General features: G+C 35.3%; 1 protein-coding gene across 3 annotated transcripts in view; it reads right to left on the reverse strand.

Moving 5' to 3' along the window:
- Nucleotides 1–581: 581 nt before the first annotated feature.
- Nucleotides 582–20,713, reverse strand: part of LRP12 (LDL receptor related protein 12) — a 99,587-nt gene continuing 79,455 nt past the window's right edge. For all 3 annotated transcript variants that reach the window (XM_016959765.4, XM_009455780.5, XM_054657463.2), the window contains 5 exons: nt 20,184–20,319; nt 10,682–10,884; nt 8,331–9,435; nt 6,420–6,552; nt 582–2,875 (listed from right to left, as the gene is read on the reverse strand). In XM_016959765.4, the coding sequence (XP_016815254.1) occupies nt 2,009–2,875; nt 6,420–6,552; nt 8,331–9,435; nt 10,682–10,884; nt 20,184–20,319 (2,444 nt within the window). In that variant the 3' untranslated portion in view covers nt 582–2,008. The remainder of the gene's footprint in view (nt 2,876–6,419; nt 6,553–8,330; nt 9,436–10,681; nt 10,885–20,183; nt 20,320–20,713) is intronic.

Here is a 20,713-nt window from a genome sequence, read left to right on the forward strand (position 1 = left end):
TTCTAGAGAGATATACAAGAATCTGGTACTGATATGTGTCTCTTTCAAGTGAACTAAAAGATGGGTGTTGGGATAGAAGAGGAATTTACATTTTACTGTTTGAACCAGGATGATGTATTAGTTAATTAAAATAATAAATTAAAACATATGCTAGAAAACCAAAACCCTTGTACTTGATAGTATATTAGTACTAGGGCGTAAAAGATTATTTGGTAACCCAAATTCTGCCAGTAGAATATATTATAGGGGTCTAAAACGTATGTGAAAACAATTTAAAAAGAGAACTGATTGTGTTACTGCATCTTGTGAGATACGTCAATTAAAAGGCAGTTTAATCAATTAAACTCTCTCATCTTGTGAGATACATCAATTGAAGGGCAATCTCAAGCAAAATAATATTCAAGTCCTTAGAAAATTTTACCCTCGAGTACTGGTAAAAGCTACTACTTTACTATAAAGTAGTTAAGGAATGATCTCCTTCTAATCATTTTTATTCTAGATATATTGCATATTTTATGGCCTGAATTTGTATATGCACCAAAATTCAACAAATAAAGAACAGCTTTGATTTAAAAAGTACCTCAAGGCAATAAAAAAAATCATTTTAATTTTTGATACATATTAAAACATCTTAGTCAGTTCCTCCTGACAGCATTAACACAGACAAATACACAAGACTTCAAACATGCTTTAAAATGACATTCAGCAAAGTACTTAAAATTTAATAAATAGCAAATCACACATAGATACATTTTTCATAATCATTAAACTACTAAAACAGACAGCTAAAGAATAAATAAACCGCAATTGACAGTAAAAAAAATATGTTGGGTTTTGCAATTCACACTACTTAAAAAGGGGGGATGATCTGAATGATTTCTTAATTTTCTTTTGAGAGTGTAGCATGATCCCCCCCAGGAATAAAATATATTGAAAAAATCACTCTTACAACAATGTATTTTTTAAATACAACAAATAAATATGAAACCAGCAAAGCAATTTCAAGTTGTAATAAAAACGTCCCCCGCCCCCAGCCAAAAGCTATGGAAATATATAGTTGCTGTGGTAGCAAATAATAGTATTTAAAGTGATAGTGCTTGTGCACTAAGCTCATCTGAGACCTTGATATAATTTTAGTGCAAATCCCTAGGGTCCAATGCAAGCGCAACCCTGTATTAGGGAAAGACATTACCAGGTGGAACTTATCTTGTACAATTTTTGTACATGTTTTATAAAGTTCAAGATTTAATGCATAGTAGAATATCTTCATCCACTTAATTCTGTTGCTAAATAGAGATGAAAAAAGAAATGACTTGGGATTTTACCATTTGGTTTGTACCATGTTAGAGTATTAAAGTCAACATTAGAAAATCTTTATAAAAGAGTTTTGTTTTTGCCAGTAATTTATCGAACTCTGCCTAAATTTCACATGATTGTATGTTAAACGTAAGAGAAAAATTTTTAGACAGTTTGTTTCCCATTGACAAGTTCATATGATAATGAAATCCAATAATAGACAAATGTCAAACAAATGAAAACGCAGGTGAGTATAAGGGTGTTTTTTTTTTTGTACATTAACAACCTTAACATCTAGTATATTCAGTTACAAGATGTGTTGGCAAAAGCATAAACGTTTCAATTAAAATAAGGTATTATTTTGTAAAAACAAACCATTTAACATAGGATAGATAAAAATGACAATCAAATGAGTTTCAGCAGCCACATTTCTACAGTGAACTACAGTATCAGGATGAAAACAATCAGAAACAAATGAAAGGACATTATTGAACAATATGAATATGTGATGCATTTTTAGCTGCTAAAATAGTAAACTCTAAGTTCATAGAGTTACAAGTTGTCGAATTTAACCATGCAGGCTAACATATAATAATAAGAAATCACCCTGCATTTTTTCTTTTTAAACTAAAACTAGTTTAACTGTAAAGTTACAAAATAATAAATGGATATTGCTCCAACTTGTATACAATCTCCCTTATGTGATTAGTACCTAACAAAGTAACAAAGCCTCATCATCACTCGTTTCGTTTTTCAGTGTTACTTCTAAGCAAGTGTCTGGTATCTGGGCAGTGTGGACAATACCACAGCGCTCACAGGGGCCATCTCGATTACTTGGCCTTACTCCAGGATTTGTTGCATTATATGGTTGTCTAAGCCCTTGTCCTTGATCTGAGGCAAGATCAAGAAGAGGTCTGGAGCAGTCATTCACATCAAAGTCTGAAGATCCATCAGAAATTGGAATTAGCATTTCAACATCATCATCATCTTCTCTTCCACTTACCCCATTATCAAGTTGTCTCAAAGGACTCTGGTTCTGACTTACGGAACTTGATCGTCCTAATGTAAAACGTACCCAGCGTAGCCCCTGAGTCATACGACTGAGTGCACTTGTAAGCTGGTGACGTGCTGGACTCACACTTGGGGGTTCCACACTTGTTACATCCCTTCCATTATCTGCATGACCACCTCGGGTACTCTGAGTTGAGGAACTTGCACATGCTCCTACTGTCGCTTCTACTGCCGTTGTGGGAGGGACTTTTTGAGGCAAAGGAGCTGCAACCCCACCAGATGCTCCTGCCATATCTCTTCTCTCATTTTCTGTGTCTGTATCATCAGACTCCACGGAAAACAAACTTCTGTGAGTATGATTTCTCTCAGGTTCTCTACTGGTACTCTGACTAGGGACAACCTCATCTCCATCTGCTGAGACCAAAGCCAATGACCCAGAATGACGTGATCTTGCAAAATTAAAAATACGGTTCCAAATGTTGCTTGATCTGCCTGCCATAGGAAGCCTGACTGAAGTAAATCCAAGCTGAGATCGTACCGCTAGCCTCAGATTTTCCAAAACAGAAGCCTACAAAAATAAGAAAAGATCTTAAGATAGTTAACAACAAGGTACTAAGATAAAAAAAAAAAACACCCTTCTATTAAGAATGTGTTGTGGTTAAAAATTCTGTTACTCATTGTTGCTTTTGGGTCTAAGAAGGAAAAATTAAATTCTCTTACCTATGTGGGTTCATCCTACTACAGAATCTAATCTACTAATCTAACTTGAATCATTGTTTGTTTAAACTTTTCTTGATATTCCATTTTATATATGCAACTTAAAAATGATATTTAATGTCAATTATAACAGTTGTTTCAAAATCTCACATCGTAATCCAACATGAAAAGTGTACCAAAGCTAGAAAATAAAATTGATACTTCTGTAACTAGGAACATAGGAGAATCTCTACATAATTGACGAAGTGACCAAAATGAGTTTGTGAAAACGAGGACTTTTATCTTTTTTTTTTTTTAAGAACAAATTAGATTTAATTTACAAGGCTTAACTTTTCCAAAACATGTGAAAATTGTATTTCACAGAGTTGGTTCTCAAGCATTTGCTGAATGGATACTGAGGATTTAATTATATTGTCACAAATAAAGGAATTATATTTGTAATACAGCACAGAAGACAACAAGAAACAACAAAAGAAACTGTTTATATCATTACTCAATGGTATTGACATTTAGATTCCTTCTTAATCTTTAAAGTTTTATTTTCTATAGTTTAGTATTAAGTATAAATATATCATTCTTTGAAAACTAGTTAGCTGTAATTAGTGTACATGAAAGGTTGTCCAACTGAATAAAAAATCTATTCTTTTTTCTAGATGAATGAGTTTAGAGTTTGTTTTTAAAAGCATATAGCATTATATAAGATAGTCTTTAAGCTCCATCTAGTGGTTATAAAAAGAAGTATTCAAACTTGAAACAGCTTTCACCAACCTGGCATTTAGTATTTAAAAATTATATTTCCAGGAAACAATCTTAAGTTGATATACTCTCCTTCAGTTGATGATACCGTCTCCTGCCAAAACTCACACCTCTTCCCTTTCCCCTCACAGAAGAAAGAAGGTAGAAAATAAGGAAGATGTCCTCTTATGTTCTGTATCTCTTTGTGACTGGTATTGCATTTATTTATGCTTTCCATATAGGCCCTTCCATAGTGCCATGAACATAATTTATGATAAGAAGCTACTATCATAGGAACATTTCATAGTCTTAACATTAGTAAGGCACAGATTGTCAATAAGAAATTTGGATATCAGCACACATGGATTTGCTATACAGATGAGTTTAAGAGTTTTCACCAATTAAGAAGTACCTAACTACAAATTAAAAAAAAAAAAAAGAAAAAGAAAAAGTGGTTCACATTTATAATGAACTTCTCCACAGATGTGCTCCTCAACAGTGAGCATGCAAGTTTTAAGGCTTCATGTTGAGCACTATGCTATTATGTCCAGCAATGAACAAAAGGCTCTTCTGTTATCCTTCTCTGTTGTGCTGCTATTAGCCATCAAGATCAACAATGCCTTCAACATACTTTATTGCTGACTTTAACATTTGGTTTGTCATACTGAGGTGAAACTCTCTATTTAGTTAAAAGTCAGTTAATTAGGATTGGCAATCTAACATTATATTTTATGAGGGGATCTCATGAATGTTCTAGGAATAATTTCATATACTTCTTCAGTTTATGAAGGAGAAAGCATTCCTCAAAAAGCGTTTCTCCTTTGAGTGAGATGGTGAATTACATCATTACTTATTTTTTTCCAAAATCTGCTATAAAAATTTGGTAATTTGTTACCAAAAGCTTCAAACTTGAGAGTTTTTAATCTCATTAAATGAATACAATCTAACTTACCACCCATAAACATATTTTATTCTAAAAGGTTGAAGTAGAATTCTCCCACGAGGGTAAATATAACCTGAGAAACTGGGGTAGTGTGAGGTAATAAAGAATTTAACCTCACCCAAAGCCTCTGTCCTTGGCTTTTGGTACATCATCTCCAAGCCCTTCCACTGTCATGTCTGAAAGCAGTGTCTTTGCCTGGGGGCCTTGGACCAGCCAGATAGTAAAACTGATTTAGAGTGGAAGCTCTGAACCACACCAACAGTGTCATGTAGGGTGAGGGCTTTGGGTCAGTCAATCTCTGGATAAGGCTAGAAACTGGGATTGGCCACATGTGCAATTAATCCTGCCTATGTGCTAGTGCACCAGTACAAACTCCGGACACCCGAGGCCTGGGTGAGCTTTCCTGATTGGTAACACTCCATGCATATTGTCACATATCTGTGTTCACACAGTAATGCCCTCCTGCCTCTATGGGGAAAGGACAACTGGAAGGTCCATGTTTGGTACCCTTCTGAACTTTGTCCTATGCATCTTTTCCCTTGGTTAATCTGTGTCTGTATCCTCTCCCTGTAATAAACTGTAATCGCAAGTGAGCTGCTTTCAGTGAGTTTTTTGAGTGTTCCTAGTAAATTATCAAACCTGAAGGGGATTTGGGGAACTCCTTGAATTTGCAATTGGTGTTAGGAGTGAAGACAATCTTGTGTGAACCGTGTTCTCTCTAACTTTATGGGGTTTAGGCATGGTGGGTGGTAGAGAATGAAGTAGGTGTGTAAAATTAACTGTGATCTGATTCTTACCTAAAAAAAAACTTTCCCCATAGCAGGGCTGATATAAAGAAGCCACAACTTAGGTTTTTCCTACTTTGCACACAAAATTCCAACAGTGGAACTTCTGAATGATTTACTTAGGAAATTACATATGGAGAAATGTTTTGAAACTACAAATTCTCACCAAAGATTTCCTAAAATACTCCAATAAGGTGATAGACTGTAATCAGAACTCACATTTACCAAAAAGGAAATGGTATTCTATTTTGAAAGTAATTATATTACTGGGAAAACAATGTTTACCAGTTTTAATTATAATACTGGAAACAACAATTTTTATAAATGTTTCTGAATGAATTTACAATTTAAATGAATAAATCCTTATGCCTAAAATGAACACTGGCACATTTTTAAGCACTACGAGAAAAATTTTTTTAATTGCTGAGAAATTGAAAGAATTCAGAAACATATAATGAATTACTATATAAACAAAATGCTATAAATTGTTAAACACTGTAAAATCCAGCTTCAAGATGTTTTTCCTGAGGTAGAAATGTTAACTTCATTTTAATTACTTTTACTTATAAGTGGTTAATCTAGCATGTTATATTGCTAGCATATTAATTTTAGTGTTCATTCTTAAATCTTGCAGATGTTCAGGTCAAGTAAAAAATAATTTGCCAAGCTTAATGCTTTTGAATTATAATGCACTAAATTATCCTGAACAGTAAAATGCTTAAGAATTGCACAACCAAATCAGAGGAATGAAAAATATACTTTTGTAGTTTGTAGTGTTAAACTATAATGAAAACTATGACTTCAAATCTTCCATACATTTAAATCCTTGATTGCAAAAATTCTGACAGTCAAGGGTCTTTGCTTTATCATATATACAGGCGCAGATTTCATTTTAAGAGGAAATGTAATAGAAATTACACATTGCAATATACCTGATTAGGTGAACAAACAGGAAAATCTTCAACTGGTGGAATTAAACCCTGAGCAATCAATTGTCCATACGAGGGAGGAGCTTCTCTTCTTAACAATTCTGCTTCCACTCTTGACAACTGTGTTTCAAATGATCTTTGAGAGTAGATGGAAAGAAAAATGATTAAAAGGGGGAGTGAAGAAAAAGAACAATTTTCTATTATCAGTAATTAAAACAATCTGAATCTTGGCATATTTGATCATTTTAAAGCTTAGTCATTTGATAAACATTTACTGAATATATGTATTATCCCTACAGTGGGAATACAAAGCTGATGCAGGCAGTCTGTCTTCATAGGGCTTTATGCTAGTAGAAGCCTAGATCACTGAGTTTTAATAAATGAAAATCCCTGTAAAAGGTAAAGGGAGAAATAATACAAGATTAAAAAACTCCTAAGAATACTGTATTTACTGAATATACGTTGAAGCCACTGCGCCCAGCTGGGATCTTTGACTCTTCATTGTGCTCTTTTGTTGCAATGTGGTAAAAAGTTTTCTGGCCATTTACACTTGGCCAAAGATGCAGTGGTCGGGCGCCGTGGCTCACACCTGTAATCCCAGCAGTTTGGGAGGCCAAGGCGGGTGGATCACGAGGTCAGTAGTTTGGGACCAGCCTGGCCAACAGAGTGAAACCCTGTCTCTACTAAAAATACGAAAAATTAGCCAGGCGTGGTGGCGGGCGCCTGTAATCACAGCTACTTGGGAGGCTGAGGCAGGAGAATCGCTTGAACCTGGGAGACGGAGTGCAGTGAGCTGAGCAGTGAGCTGAGATCGCACCAGTGCACTCCAGCCCGGGTGACAGAGCAAGACTCCCGTCTCCAAACAAACAACAACAAAAAAAAAAAAAAAGGAAAAAAAAGAAAAGATGCAGTAATGGTTATTACGATACTGTGCATCTGTGTGCCATCTATTAGCCATCTGTTATGTAAAAAGTTGTTAAATCTATTATTTGTAATTCTCCTGGGACTGAAGGTCATTGTCTCCACAGGGACATCTCTGCCATTAACTTCTGCCAGGTCCCATTTATCCTGCATCAAACTGAAAACTACTCACTCTGAAGGTCACCCTTTAACAGTTAACCATTTCTTACTGAACTGAGAACTCTGAAGTGCTGTTGTCACTTAACTCTACAACAGGACATTAGTCTTGTGTTCCAATCGTATCTCCTGTTAGCCCTTCATACGCATCCTGGGCTCCAGATAAACTGAATCATGTGCTTACTTTTTGAGCAATGCTGGACATTCCTACTTCTATATATTTTCCCAGGTTATTGCTTTAACAACACCTTTTCCCCTATCTATATTCTTCTACTGATGCATTTCAAGTGGCACCCCTCCAATTAAAGCCTTTCTGCCTCTCTCCCTCATTAGATTAGGTATTTTTGACTTTATACCATTTTGTTTCATAGCTCTTTATAGTATTATACTTTTGTCATCTTATTCCATGCCCCAATTCCTTCCTCCTAACTGTAAACTGCTTGTGATATTATGCCTTATTCATTTTTCTATTTACCTGTAGGCTTTGAACATAGCATATAGAATATCTGGAATTTTTGAATTTGTATTTAGAAAAATACAGGTTAAAACACTAAAACTGAGAGCTGCAGCTTACAATATTCCTATAAAACAGATTAATCTGAAAACAGGAGCTGGTAAATAGATGGGCTTTTTCTCATAACTCTAAATATTTAGTTTGTAATGTGTCTGGCCTTCTGAGTCTCGGGCTTTTCACGCTAATTTTATACATCATCAACAATCTTTAACCATTTTCTAAACTAATATAAAACAAAAATACATTGCTAATCATCAAAGAACTTGTTTCAAACACTTGGGCCTGCTTTTATTGAGGCCCAATAGTTCTGTCTTGATACTGACCTTCTTTCAAACATTCTCAGAGAATAAAGCTTACAAGTACATCCCAATGCTATGACGAGTAACAGGCCACAGATGAGGCTCCCTATGACGGCAGCAGTGATGACTCTTGTAGGCACGATTACTGGGCAATTTTCTTCATCGCTGCCATCACCACAGTCATCTTGAGAATCACACACCCAACTTTCAAACACACAACGATTGTTTTTACAATGGAAATTTCCTGGTTGGCAAAAAAAGCAGTTTTTTTCATCTGAGCCATTTGGGCAATGATTCTGGTAGTTGCAGCGATCAGAACGAGGATAACAGACACCATTTCGGGAACATGGAAATTCTTCCTTCTGGCACATGGTACAATTGGTTTCATCCCTTCCATTTGGGCAATGCCAATACCCATCACAACGCTGCTGCTCAGTATAACACCCCCAGTTACCTCCACAGGGTATTTCCCATGGCAAACAGAACCCATCTACTTGGTAAGTAGCATTAAATCCCCTCGCAGCATTCACTTTATCAGCACAAAAATGTACCCTTATCTGTCCAGAAGAAGAAACAACTGTAAGAGGTGCATGAGAATCAAAAGCTGTCAACACACGCAAAAGCTTGTGTGGATTCTCCTCTAATCCATCATATATTTTGACATAATCACCATAACCAGTACCATCAAGTTTAAAGTCAGTGAAGCGTAAAATGACTTTACGGTGATCACCAGTGTCTATTAACCAGGTGCAATTGCTTCCAGGAGGATAAAAGTCTGGATAATTGGGAGAATTAAAAGTACCATAAAAATATTTTAGCCATTGCCCACATGTTGGCACATCACAGTCTATCTCATCTCCTAGGTCAAGGCAGTCAATGTTCCCATCACATTTTAAAGATTCGGGGAGGCAAGTGTAAACTTTGGTAAAACGGGATAAACACTGGAACTGGTTGTAAGCACAGGGTTGAAAAGCAGCAGCAGTTGGAGGATTTGCTTCTTTGGCACAGATCTCTTCATCGGAACTATCTCCACATTCATCCATGTTATTACATTTCCAGGCTTCTGGTATACACTTTCCATTACCACAACGAAACTGATCACAAGCACAATTTGGCTCCTCAGATTTCCCTGTGAAGATGTGAGTAGAAAGAGATGGAAAGAGAAGGAGAAAAATTATAATCTTTAAAAGACATAAAACAGCAAGTGATATTTTTATAATAAATGTTCATAAAGCCCAAGTGCTAGAAGTTTTAAAAAACAGGTTGGTTTTTTAATATTTTAATTTTATTTTTAAGTTCCAGGGTACATGTGCAGGATGTGCAGGTTTGTTACATGAGTAAACATGTGCCATGGTGGTTTGCTGCACCCATCAATCCATCACCTAGGTATTAAGTCCAGTATGCATTAGGTCTTTTCCCTAATGCTCTCCCTCCCACCCCACCCTCCCTAGAAAGGCCACAATAAATGTGGGGCCTGTGTCCATGTGTTCTCATTGTTCGGGTCCCACTTATAAGTGAGAACATGCAGTGTTTGGTTTTCTGTTCCTGTGTTATTTTGGTGAGGATAATGGCTTCCAGCTTCATCCATCCATCCAGCTTCCAGCAAAGGACATGATCTCGTTCCTTTTTATGGCTGCATAGTATTCCATGGTGTATATGTACCAACATTTTCTTTACCCAGTCTATCATTGATGGGCATTTGGTTTGATTCCATCTCTTTGCTATTGAGAATAGTGCTGCAATCAACGTATGTGTGTATGTATCTTTATAAATGGAATGATTTAACAGGTTGGGTTCTAATGACAAATTAGTACTGGCATGCTTACTCAACAATTCAACTTGTTAAATACTTATTATTATTCCATGAAGATCTTGCATTTTGATCTAAAAGAGAGGACTAATTCTGAATTATTCACATTTGTATGATCTGGTCATGTTTTTTAGACACAGTTTAAGAAAAGAAAAGATGTCGTTTTTTCTGAGACTATAAACTATGAAGGTGAAATTTGTTAGGTCTTTTCTCTGGAGGTATAAAAACAATGACAATTACCACAAAAATACATTCTGAAGTAACTTTCTGAATATGAGTAAGCACTTGAGGGAGAAAAGGCTATTCTTAGAATAAATGTATTTAAGATGTTTAAAAAGAAAATTAACCTTAGTATATGAAGTTAATCATTTTGTTAGAATTATACAAAACACCTTTTGGAGACCCAGCTTTAGGGCATCTAACTTTAGCTTCTAATCCTCAATCTCAGCTGCCTCAAGGGCCTACTCCTAATTAAATGAACACTACTTAGAAGATTAGCTCCGAAGTGACAGAGCAGTTAATACCATAAAATACAGTTCAATATCTTTCTTATTTAAAAACACACCTGAAAAATATGCCAGTCTGAAACCCTTTCTAGAGATGTTGTCATCCGAATGAAACCTAATCCAGATGTGGTCTTGTGAAGAGATATACGGAGGTGGAATTGTGGAACCACAAGCTCTGTAACTTTCAATATTCTTGTATGTTTCTATTGTCAACCAGTCCAAATTGCACCTTCTGGATCCTTGAATATCAAAATCCTGAAAACTGAAAAAAAAAATCAGAATTGTCTATTAAAAAGTCAATTTTGGAAAAAAAAATCGTATTACAAAGTAACTGAGGATATTATTATAAGCCTCCATATACTGACTGATTCTCCTGGGTTTTCTAGGCATACAACCATATCATTAGCAAATAATAATACTAATTCTATGTTCCTCATATTTGTATTTCTTCCCCAGATTGTAGAAAAATAATTCTTCACAAGTAATGCCAGGTTCCAAAATAATGTTAAAAAACAGGTGACAGTTGGCACCTTTTCTTTTTCTTCTCTGTGTGTATGGTTGGGAAAGACCACTTCTAACTCAGAACATCCTAAACTGTTCTGTGTTCCAACCAGAATCACCTCTCCCCAGTCTGATGAATTGAAGTAAACACAGAGAAACTCAGCCTTCTCTTAGATTAATACCTGCTTAATGAAAAGTTTGCAGCTGACATTCTTAGGAGAGTAATTAGCACAAATCTGAGCAAGGTAAAAGACTGAAAAAGGAACACACGAAAAATGTTTTTGGTGAAAAGTCCTTGAGTTTGGGAATACTTTTTTACATAAATCACTTTATAGCCAAATACTATCTTGTAGTTAATAAAATGTGGGCATAAGTATAGGCCAAAAACATCAAATAAATAAATGCACACAGAAAATTAGTCACTGCTTATGAAAAAAGAGAAACCAAAATACAGTTTTACAATATCTGAACATGCCTCACCAAAAAGTAAAGATCTGACTTTATATTCTTGCCTTTGCCTTAAACTAAGTGATAATAAAGTTAATTACCCAAGGATTATTATACCAGAATGTTTCTTCTTCAAATATTCTGAATAACTAACAAAAGCTGATAGACAATTTGATTGTTTCCAGGTTTGCACTATTATGAACTATGCTTTAAAAACTCCTGGCTGGGCATGGTGGCTCACGCCTGTAATCCCAGCACTTTGGGACGCTGAGGTGGGCGGATCACGAAGTCAGGAGTTTGAGACCAGCCTGGCCATGGTGAAACCCCATCTCTACTAAGAATATAAAAATTAGCCGGGCATGATGGTATGTGCCTGTAATCCCAGCTACTCGGGAGGCTGAGGCAGGAGAATCTCTTGAACCTGGGAGACAGAATTTGCAGTAAGCCGAGACTGTGCCACTGCACTCCAACCTGGGCAACAGAGTGAGACTCTGTCTCAAACAAAACAAAACAAAACAAAACCCTTATACATGTACATATCTCTCTTACAAGAACAAGAATTTCTCTAGGACAAACTATTCTAGAACTAGTATTGCTAGGTCAGAAGAATAATTCCTCTTTAAATCTGACAGACACTGGAAAAACATGTTTATACGAATTTACAGTTCTACCAAGTATGTACCAAAGTACCATATACCCCACATGTTTAGCAAAATGACATATTCTATTTTTAAAAATGTTTTGCCAATTAGGTAGACAAAAGAGATTTATCACTTCTATTTAGCATGTCTTTATTTACTGAGATTGAAATCCTTTTCCAATTTTTGGGTTATTTCTATTTCTTTTACTCCAAATTGCCTTGTTTTCCAAATTGCCTCCTTTATTCATTAATATTTCTTAAGAACTCTACATATTATAAACATGAGCTTATTCGGGGGCATGTATGTTATGTAAGACATGTCATATCCACCTACATCCACATTCTTTCTCTCCAATAGTCAGTGTGGTCAGTCTTTTTCATTTTAGTCACTGATGGGTGTGATCTCTTATTGTGGTTTTATGTACACTTCCCTGAAGACAAATTTGCTGAACATCTTTTCATGTGATTATTGGCCATTTTTATATCTTCTGTGAAGTATCTGTTCATGTCTTTTGCCCATTAAAAAAAAAGTTATAAAAGCCCTTTTATATTCTTGGCCGGGCATGGTGGCTCACACCTGTAATCCTAGAACTTTGGGAGGCTGAGGTGGGCAGATCACTTGAGGTCAGGAGTTCGAGACCAGCCTGGCCAACCAAAATGGTGAAACCCCGTCTCTACTGAAAATACAAAAATTAGCTGGGTGTGGTGGTGCATGCTTGTAGTCCCAGCTACTCGGGAGGCTGAGGCAGAAGAACTGCTTGAACTTGGGAGGTGGAGGTTGTAGTGAGCTAAGATCGCACCACTGCACCCCAGCCTGGGCGACAGAGCAAGACTTCACCTCAAAAAAAAAAAAATGGATTCAAGTCCTTTGTTAGACATGTGTATTGCTAATATTTTCTTCCAGCCTGTGGTTTGTCTTTTCATTTTCTTAATGGAACCTTTTAATAAGCAGAAGTTTTAAATTTTAGTCTTCATTAAGTCTAATTTGTTATTTTTGCTTTGTGTTTAGTGCATTTGTTGTCCTAAGATATCTTGGTGTTTCCAAAGATCTCAACGATGTTCAACTACTTTTTAAGTATTTCAGAGTTTTAGTTTTTACATTTATAGCTGAGATTTATATAAATTTTTGTGTTTTCAAGTAGAAAATGAGATTCTTCTTTCTTACATTTATCTAGAACATAGAAGATACTAATTTTTGTTCTATCACACAGTTAAATTAGTCTGATGACCATGAACTTGAGGAGGTTTGGTTTTACACTTTGTTTAAAGTGAGTTTGTTTCTGCTTTGCCCTTAGTCTTAGGGGGAATTCTTAGTTTAAGGACACTGTCTTTACTTGTAAAGTATGACACACAGAGTTTCATTAAAAATCTCAAGGCATTTATTTATGAAGCCCTATACTCGGTCTCCCCTGTGATGGACAGGATTCAAACTCCACATGCTGCCTCTGCTGTGGGGTGCAGCAGCTGAAATCTTCAGCCTTCCTGCTGTTACTTTCCAGCAGGTTCCTTGGAGTCTTCTTTAAGCACACACAATTCATGGGTCAGCTAAGGATTCGAGAATAATTTAAATGCAGTTACTTTCCAGCTTGTGGTTCTCTCCTTTCCAGGAGTTACCTTATTAATTTCCAGTTACTGTCCCATCCTCAACTGCATCCTGACACCTCAAGCTGACAAGACCATGGTGATCTGCTTGAGTTCCAGTCACTCCACGTTGCACAGACTGGCAAGAATCTTCAGAGAACTGGTAGGAAACAAGCCTATCTCACGAAGTGTGGTTCCTTCTTTCAGGGGTGGAATACTCTCCAGTTTTTGCCAGTTTTTTATTACTCTCCAGAGCCTTCAAATATCTTTTCCAAACTTAATAGCTCTTGTTTATGGGAGGTCTAGTCCCATTCAAACTAGGGAATCCCTTAATAAACTTTTAGTCCACTAAACATTTAAGATTCATGAAGGCAAAGGCTGGGAGAGGTGGCTCACGCCGTAATCCCAGAACTTTGGGAGGCTGAGGTGGGTGGATCACCTGAGGTCAGAAGTTCGAGACCAACCTGGCCAACAAGGTGAAACCCTATCTCTACTAAAAATACAAAAATTAGTTGGGCGTGGTTTTTAATTTTAGTCTTGATGAAGTCTAATTTTTTATTTTTGCTTTATGTTTAGTGCATTTAGTGTCCTCTCTAAGCTATCTTGGTGTTTCCAAAGATCCCAAAGATGTTCAACTATTTTTTAAGCATTTCAGAGTTTTAGTTTTTACACACCTGTAATCCCAGCTACTCGGGAGGCTGAGGCGGGAGAACTGCTTGAACCCGGGAGGCAAAGGTTGCAGTGAGCCAAGATGGCGCCACTGCACTTCAGCCTGGGTGACAAAGCGAGACTGTGTCTCTCAAAAAAAAAAAAAAAGATTCATGAAGGCAGAAACCTTGTTTACAATAAGAAACAATAAATATCTGTTCATGTATACCCTATTTTAGTTTGCTAATTCATTTAGGATTTTTAAATAAGTAAAATTACTTTTTGGTTTTTTAAATGCTTCATAGTACTTTGTGTAATAAAAGCACTGTTGACATATTTGTGCTCTGTGCCTATTTAGAATATATTGAGTCAGGGAGAGAGTTTCAATTTCTTGATGTTTTTTGGTTTAATCAGTGTTTCTTAAACTTTTGACCATTTAAATTTTCTTAGAAATTGATTTTATGTTGATAGTAAAATTTATTACTACAAAGCTCTGTACACAGTACTTTCATACAATTTAAAGACATTTTTTCCTATCTGTGATCTTTAAGTTTGCTTTAGACTGCTTAAAACAAACATATAATTAGCAAATAAAAGTTTTCTCTTCCTTCCTATTTTCTTTATATCACTGATTTCTATCTGTTGCACTGTTGCATTGACTAAGAATTCTACTAAAACCAGTAAAAGCACACATTTTTGTCTTGGTCCTTGGTGCTAAAATTAACTTTGACATTAAATTTGCTTTTGAAAATTTTTAAACAGACACCCTTTACCAGGTTAAGGAAATTCCTTTTCTATTCATTTAGTAAAACTTGCCTATAAAACTAGTTCTAGAGTCTTAATTTGAATGCTGATTCAATTTCTTCAATGGCTACTGATTTCATCCGTTTTCTAATTCTTCTTGAATCAATTTTAGTAATATAAATTTTCTAAAAAACAATCCAATTCATCTACTTGTATAAAAGTATTAACATAAAACTGCTTATAATATTCTCGTATAACATTAAAAATTTTGTTTATAACTATAGACACTTTTGCTCTTTTTATCTTCTCTTTTTCTTCAGTTTTGCTTTGAGTTTTATCTATTTTCCTGAGTTTTTCAGAAAGTCAGCTTTTTGTTTTATTGAATTTTATTGCGTATTTTCCTGGTCTTTACTGCTACTTTAAAATTTACCCTCTAATTCTTTTCCTTAACTCTTGAGTTAAATGCTGAGCTTATTTATTTTCTAATTTTTAAATCAATGCATTAAAGTTGTAAACTTTTCTAAGTATTCTTTCAATGTATTCTAACAGTTTTAATATGTATTACTTTCACTATGGTTATTTAAAAAATATTTGGTCCCATTGTGATTTCCTCTTTAATTCAGGAGTTATTTAGGAATATATTTCTAAACATACAGGTTTATTTTTTTCTTTTATTTTAATTGCATTGTGGTAAGAAAACACAGTCTGAATGATGTACAGTCTTTGAAATGTATTAAGAGTTCCTTTGTGATGTGAAACATAATCAATTTTTATATATGTTCCACATGTCTTTGAAAAGAATGTGTATTCTTTGTTGAAATAAGTATTAAAGGTGTGTTAAAAATCTCCCACTGCAACTGTGGATTGGTCAAATTTGCCGGGCAATTCTCCACATTTTGCTTTGCATGTATTTTAGGCTATGTAATTAAGTACATGAAATTTACTGCTGTTTTATTTTCCTGGTAGAATACCCCAATTGTTACTAGTATTTTGTGCCTTAAGCTCAATTACAATGGATGTTAATCTTCCTACACTAGCTTTCTCTTGAGTAGCTCCAAAACTAACCTTTTCTATCTCGTTTTGTTTTTGTTTATTTTTGAGACAAAGTCTCATTCTTCCACCCAGGCTGGAGTGCAGTGGTGCATTCATGGCTCACTGCAGCCTCAACCTCCTGGGCTCCGGTAATCCTCCCACCTCAGCCTCCTGAGTAGCTGGGACCACAGGCAACGTGCCATCATGCCCAGCTAGTTTTCTGTATTTTTTGTAAAGACAGGGTTTCACCACCTTGCCCAGGCCGGTGTCGAATTCCTGAGCCTACCTTGGCCTTCCAAAATGCTAGGATTACAGGCACGAGCCACAGCATCTGGCCCATCTCCTTGTTTTTAGACATTCTGTATTAGTTTTGTTTTAGATGTGTTACAACCTTTCTACTTGGGAGAGAGTTCTCATTTTCCTCCTTTCCTTTTTTTTTTTTTTTTTTTTTGAGACAGGGTTTCACTCTGTTGCTTAGGCTGGAGCACAGTGGCATGATCTTGGCTCTGTAACCTCCACCTCCTGGGTTCAAGCAGTTCTCATGCCTCAGCCTCCTGAGTAGCTAGGATTATAGGCGCGTGCCACCATGCCCAGCTAATTTTTGTATTTTTAGTAGAGATGAGGTTTCGCTATGTTGGCCAGGCTGGTCTCAAACTCCTGACCTCAAGTGATCTGCCTGCCTCAGCCTCCCAAAGTGCTGGGATTACAGGCGTGAGCCACCACATCTAGCCTCTTGTCTTTTTTGAATATATTTTTAAAGTTCCTTTTCCTCTGTTAACTGCTCAATATTACTTCTATTTTTAATCAGTGGCTACCTTTTGATATTTTAACTGAAATGCTGAAACACACTTTTTTTCTAACAAAGTCCAAGTAAGAATATTCGGTGTTTCTCCTGTCCCCTCAAAAATCACAAATAGGGTAGGAACAATTTAAAGCTTTATTTTCACTAACCTTTTACTAAAATTTAGCATTTCCTATACTTATAAACAACAAACCATGACAGTATTTATAGCACTGGCCACTCCACCACTATTCAAAATTAGAGATATTTTTATGTTACATTTCAGTTTTTACAGATATCTAAAAATACTATTTACACGTAAAATTTTTTCTTTGAAATTAACCACTTGATTTTGCTCATGTGTTCATAAATAAGCATATATTACATTACAAATATTAAAAAATATCTGATAGCTGTACTTTAACATAATTGGTTCCCTTTGTAATGCTATGTATTTTTTTTAATGAATTTAAACACATTATTCTGGGAAAGAATACATAGGTTTTACCAGAATACTAGGTGGCCGTGGCATAAAGAAAGTTAAGAAATAATCCCTGACAGAATACATCTTAAAATGCCTGGAGTAAATTTGAGTTCCAACTTAATTTTGTTTGGCTGTTTTTCTCAGCATTCAATTTTTTCACACATTCTGGAATTTTGGTTTACAGGTTTATTTTATGGAAGTTTTTTGGTTTTCTCTCTTTTTTTTTAATCCTCTCTTCTTCTATGTTCCCCTACTTGGGTCTACATTCCAGAACAAGTCTTAAATGATGGTTCAGAGTATTACAGATCCTTTCATGGAGTCAGCAGGTGACATAGTTATTCATGTTTGTTAGGTTATGCCCTCTCAGCTCTCTAAGCTCTCAGCCCCATATAAATTCAGGCTGTGGTTGGTGGAAGATTTTTCAGCCTCCTGTCTGGAGCAAAATTGCCTGTCCCTAGTCCTTGGCTTCAAGCAGGGTGCTGGTATTCAATCCTCTCTTCCCCATGGATAAGGTGGCCTTTGTTGATTATAGTGGGTTCCAAGGGAGAGGAATGAAGTAAAAATGCCTTTATTTCACCATCTTAAGCAAGTTTTATACAGACAGTTCTCAGTATTGTTTTTACTCCATAACTTTAGTTTCCCTCTTCTATCCAGATTTTTAAAAATCATGTTTCTAATTCCATTTTACTAAGAATTTAAAATTTTTATTTTAAATTCAGGAATGAATGCTGATTTTCTTTTTTACCAAGATGCTTCAAAGCATCTGTGTACACTAGATAATCATATACTTTTTCTTTTGACTTGTTTACATGGTAAGTTAATTTAATATTTCCTAATACTGACTCATTTGTATGTCTAAAAGAGCTACATTTAATTATGCATATGATTCTTTTGAATCATTTAAGAGTATGCAATGATAATCATATGTAAAACTTGTCTTTGTGTATATGCAGGTGTGTCATCTTTTTAAAGTTATGGTATTACCATGATAATGACTTCAGTAAAGAATCTGAACAATTACTAAAATCACCTTCTGATCTGTATACATCGAAATTCATTGCTCCCTTCTAAAATTCAGGAAATTTTCCTTTAGCTGTAGGGCTCACTTCAATTTTATTCTGCATTTCAGTATTGTGCTTGGTTTTCAGTGTATCTTAACCTCATGAAATCTCAAGGATGCAATACATTATCAAAACCAGATGGCAGTATTTCATGTAATCTCCTCTGTGCTGGTAAGATTTTCAAGTTTTACAAAACTGAGCTATAAGCTGTAAGTTAAATTTTTAGGTTAAAAGGTGAAGGTCTCTATAAATTCTAGTTTTATGCTAAAAAACTCCCAATATGTGGTAAAAATGTTATTTTGTAAACATACTTAGTCACACTAGAAGTAACAGAAAATAGGTATATTATTTACATTTAAACACTGACCCTGTTACAGAAAGATAACCTTAATGGTGCATTCTACCACTCAATCAGGCAAGAGAAAAACACTGCATGGAGGAGGAGAACAACAGCTTTTGTATGTGCCAAGCTCTGGGGTTCCAGAAGAGGTAATGTAGGGTAGAGGAAAATAAAAGGAAAACAAACTATGGCCCTTGTTTGTGGTTTCCACCAAAAAAAGGAGATAGATGACAGTTATGCTTCTCAAGAGAGATTGGTTTCCTCATCAGTTAATAAATACAAAAAAGGAAGATGAAAAAAGATGAGAAAGTAGGCTAAATGTATAAGTCTTATTTTAAAAACATAAAATGAAGGAATTTGAGTTTATGATCTCCAAAGTCTCTTCTAAATCTAAAATTCTATGCCTCCTACCCATACAATGTTACACATGAAAACATGTTGAAGGTGCCTTTGTGCTACACTGTCTCTGTGATGGAAATGACATTCTTATTTGTGTTTTGTTCCAACTGCAGTTCTTCATTCGGGCTATTTTTTTTTCCCCTGTAGGTAAATATTTTTTTCCTAATGGCCTTGATAGAATTTTCCTAAGCAAGCAGTATCTAGTTCTACTAAATATATTCTTTACAATCGTATTCCCGTACTGTTTTTCTCTGCAAGTAATTTGCTAAATGTTTTAAAATTTAATCTTAACCTTCCTTATTTATATGTCACATTCATTCTTAGAATCTTAAACTTACAGCTATTTCCCCTAGGAATGCCTTTCATTTGTATTCTTAACAAATGTTCTTTTGTTTCGAAGTCATAAACAAAGATTTTTCTAGATATAGTATTTCTCCATTATCAGTTTGTTTCAAGTTTTATACATACATACACATATACAGACAGGCATGACAAATTGTGTTTTAACTCATTTAGGTAGAAGGCTCTACTAATGAGACAAAGGTTAAGAGCTAGATATCCAAGTGAATTAATGAGTTTTGTTTATTTGTTTGTTCCACTGCCAAAGGTTAGTCTTGACCCTAATAGGCTATTTTGCAAATGTCTATATTTTGTTAAAAAGTAGCTTAGAAGAATATAGATGATTCAATGCAAATACATTACCACCCTTAGAAAATACTCAAAACACATACCAGAGGGGCTGTTATTCTTACTCTTAAGATGACACCAATAGCTAATAGCTGTTCTTTATTACATCTCCTGAAAAGCCTTCTTTTTATATTACTGCATGTTAAGTAATAATAAATGAAAATGGAATTTATGTTTTGTAATAAATTATATGGTAATACAGAAAGGTAGAATTACCTTATAGTAATGATTTCGCCTGGGTTTGCCCTTATGAACCAGCTACAGTTGATTTTTGCAGGATATTCAGAAGGCCAGCCTGGGCTTGTGATTATGCCACTTGGTGCTCGTATTTGCTCTGGAGTCTCTCCACAAGCTGGAAGATAGCCAAAGCAATCTTTCCTTATTATTACACATTTAAATGGTATTAGGTAAATCAGTGTTTATTTTTTAAAAACCAAAAAACTTTACACACCAAATAATAACCAATAAGATATGGTAGTATCAACTTTAAAAAGCTATTATTCTAATGAGATATTTCAATTTTCTCCCTTTTAGATAAAGTCCCTTATTCCAATAAAATACAGTAGCCCCACTTATCGGACATTTTGCTTTTCATTGTTCAGTTACTTGGAGCCAACAGTGGTCTGAAAATAGTAAATGGAAAATTCTGGAAATAAATAATTCTTAAGTTTTAAATTGTGTGCTGTTCTGAGTAGTGATGACATCTCTTGCTGTGCTGCTCTGTCCCTCCCGGGACATGAATCTTC

The sequence above is a fragment of the Pan troglodytes genome, chromosome 7, assembly GCF_028858775.2.
Source record: "Pan troglodytes isolate AG18354 chromosome 7, NHGRI_mPanTro3-v2.0_pri, whole genome shotgun sequence".
NCBI classification, from domain to species: Eukaryota; Metazoa; Chordata; class Mammalia; order Primates; family Hominidae; genus Pan; species Pan troglodytes.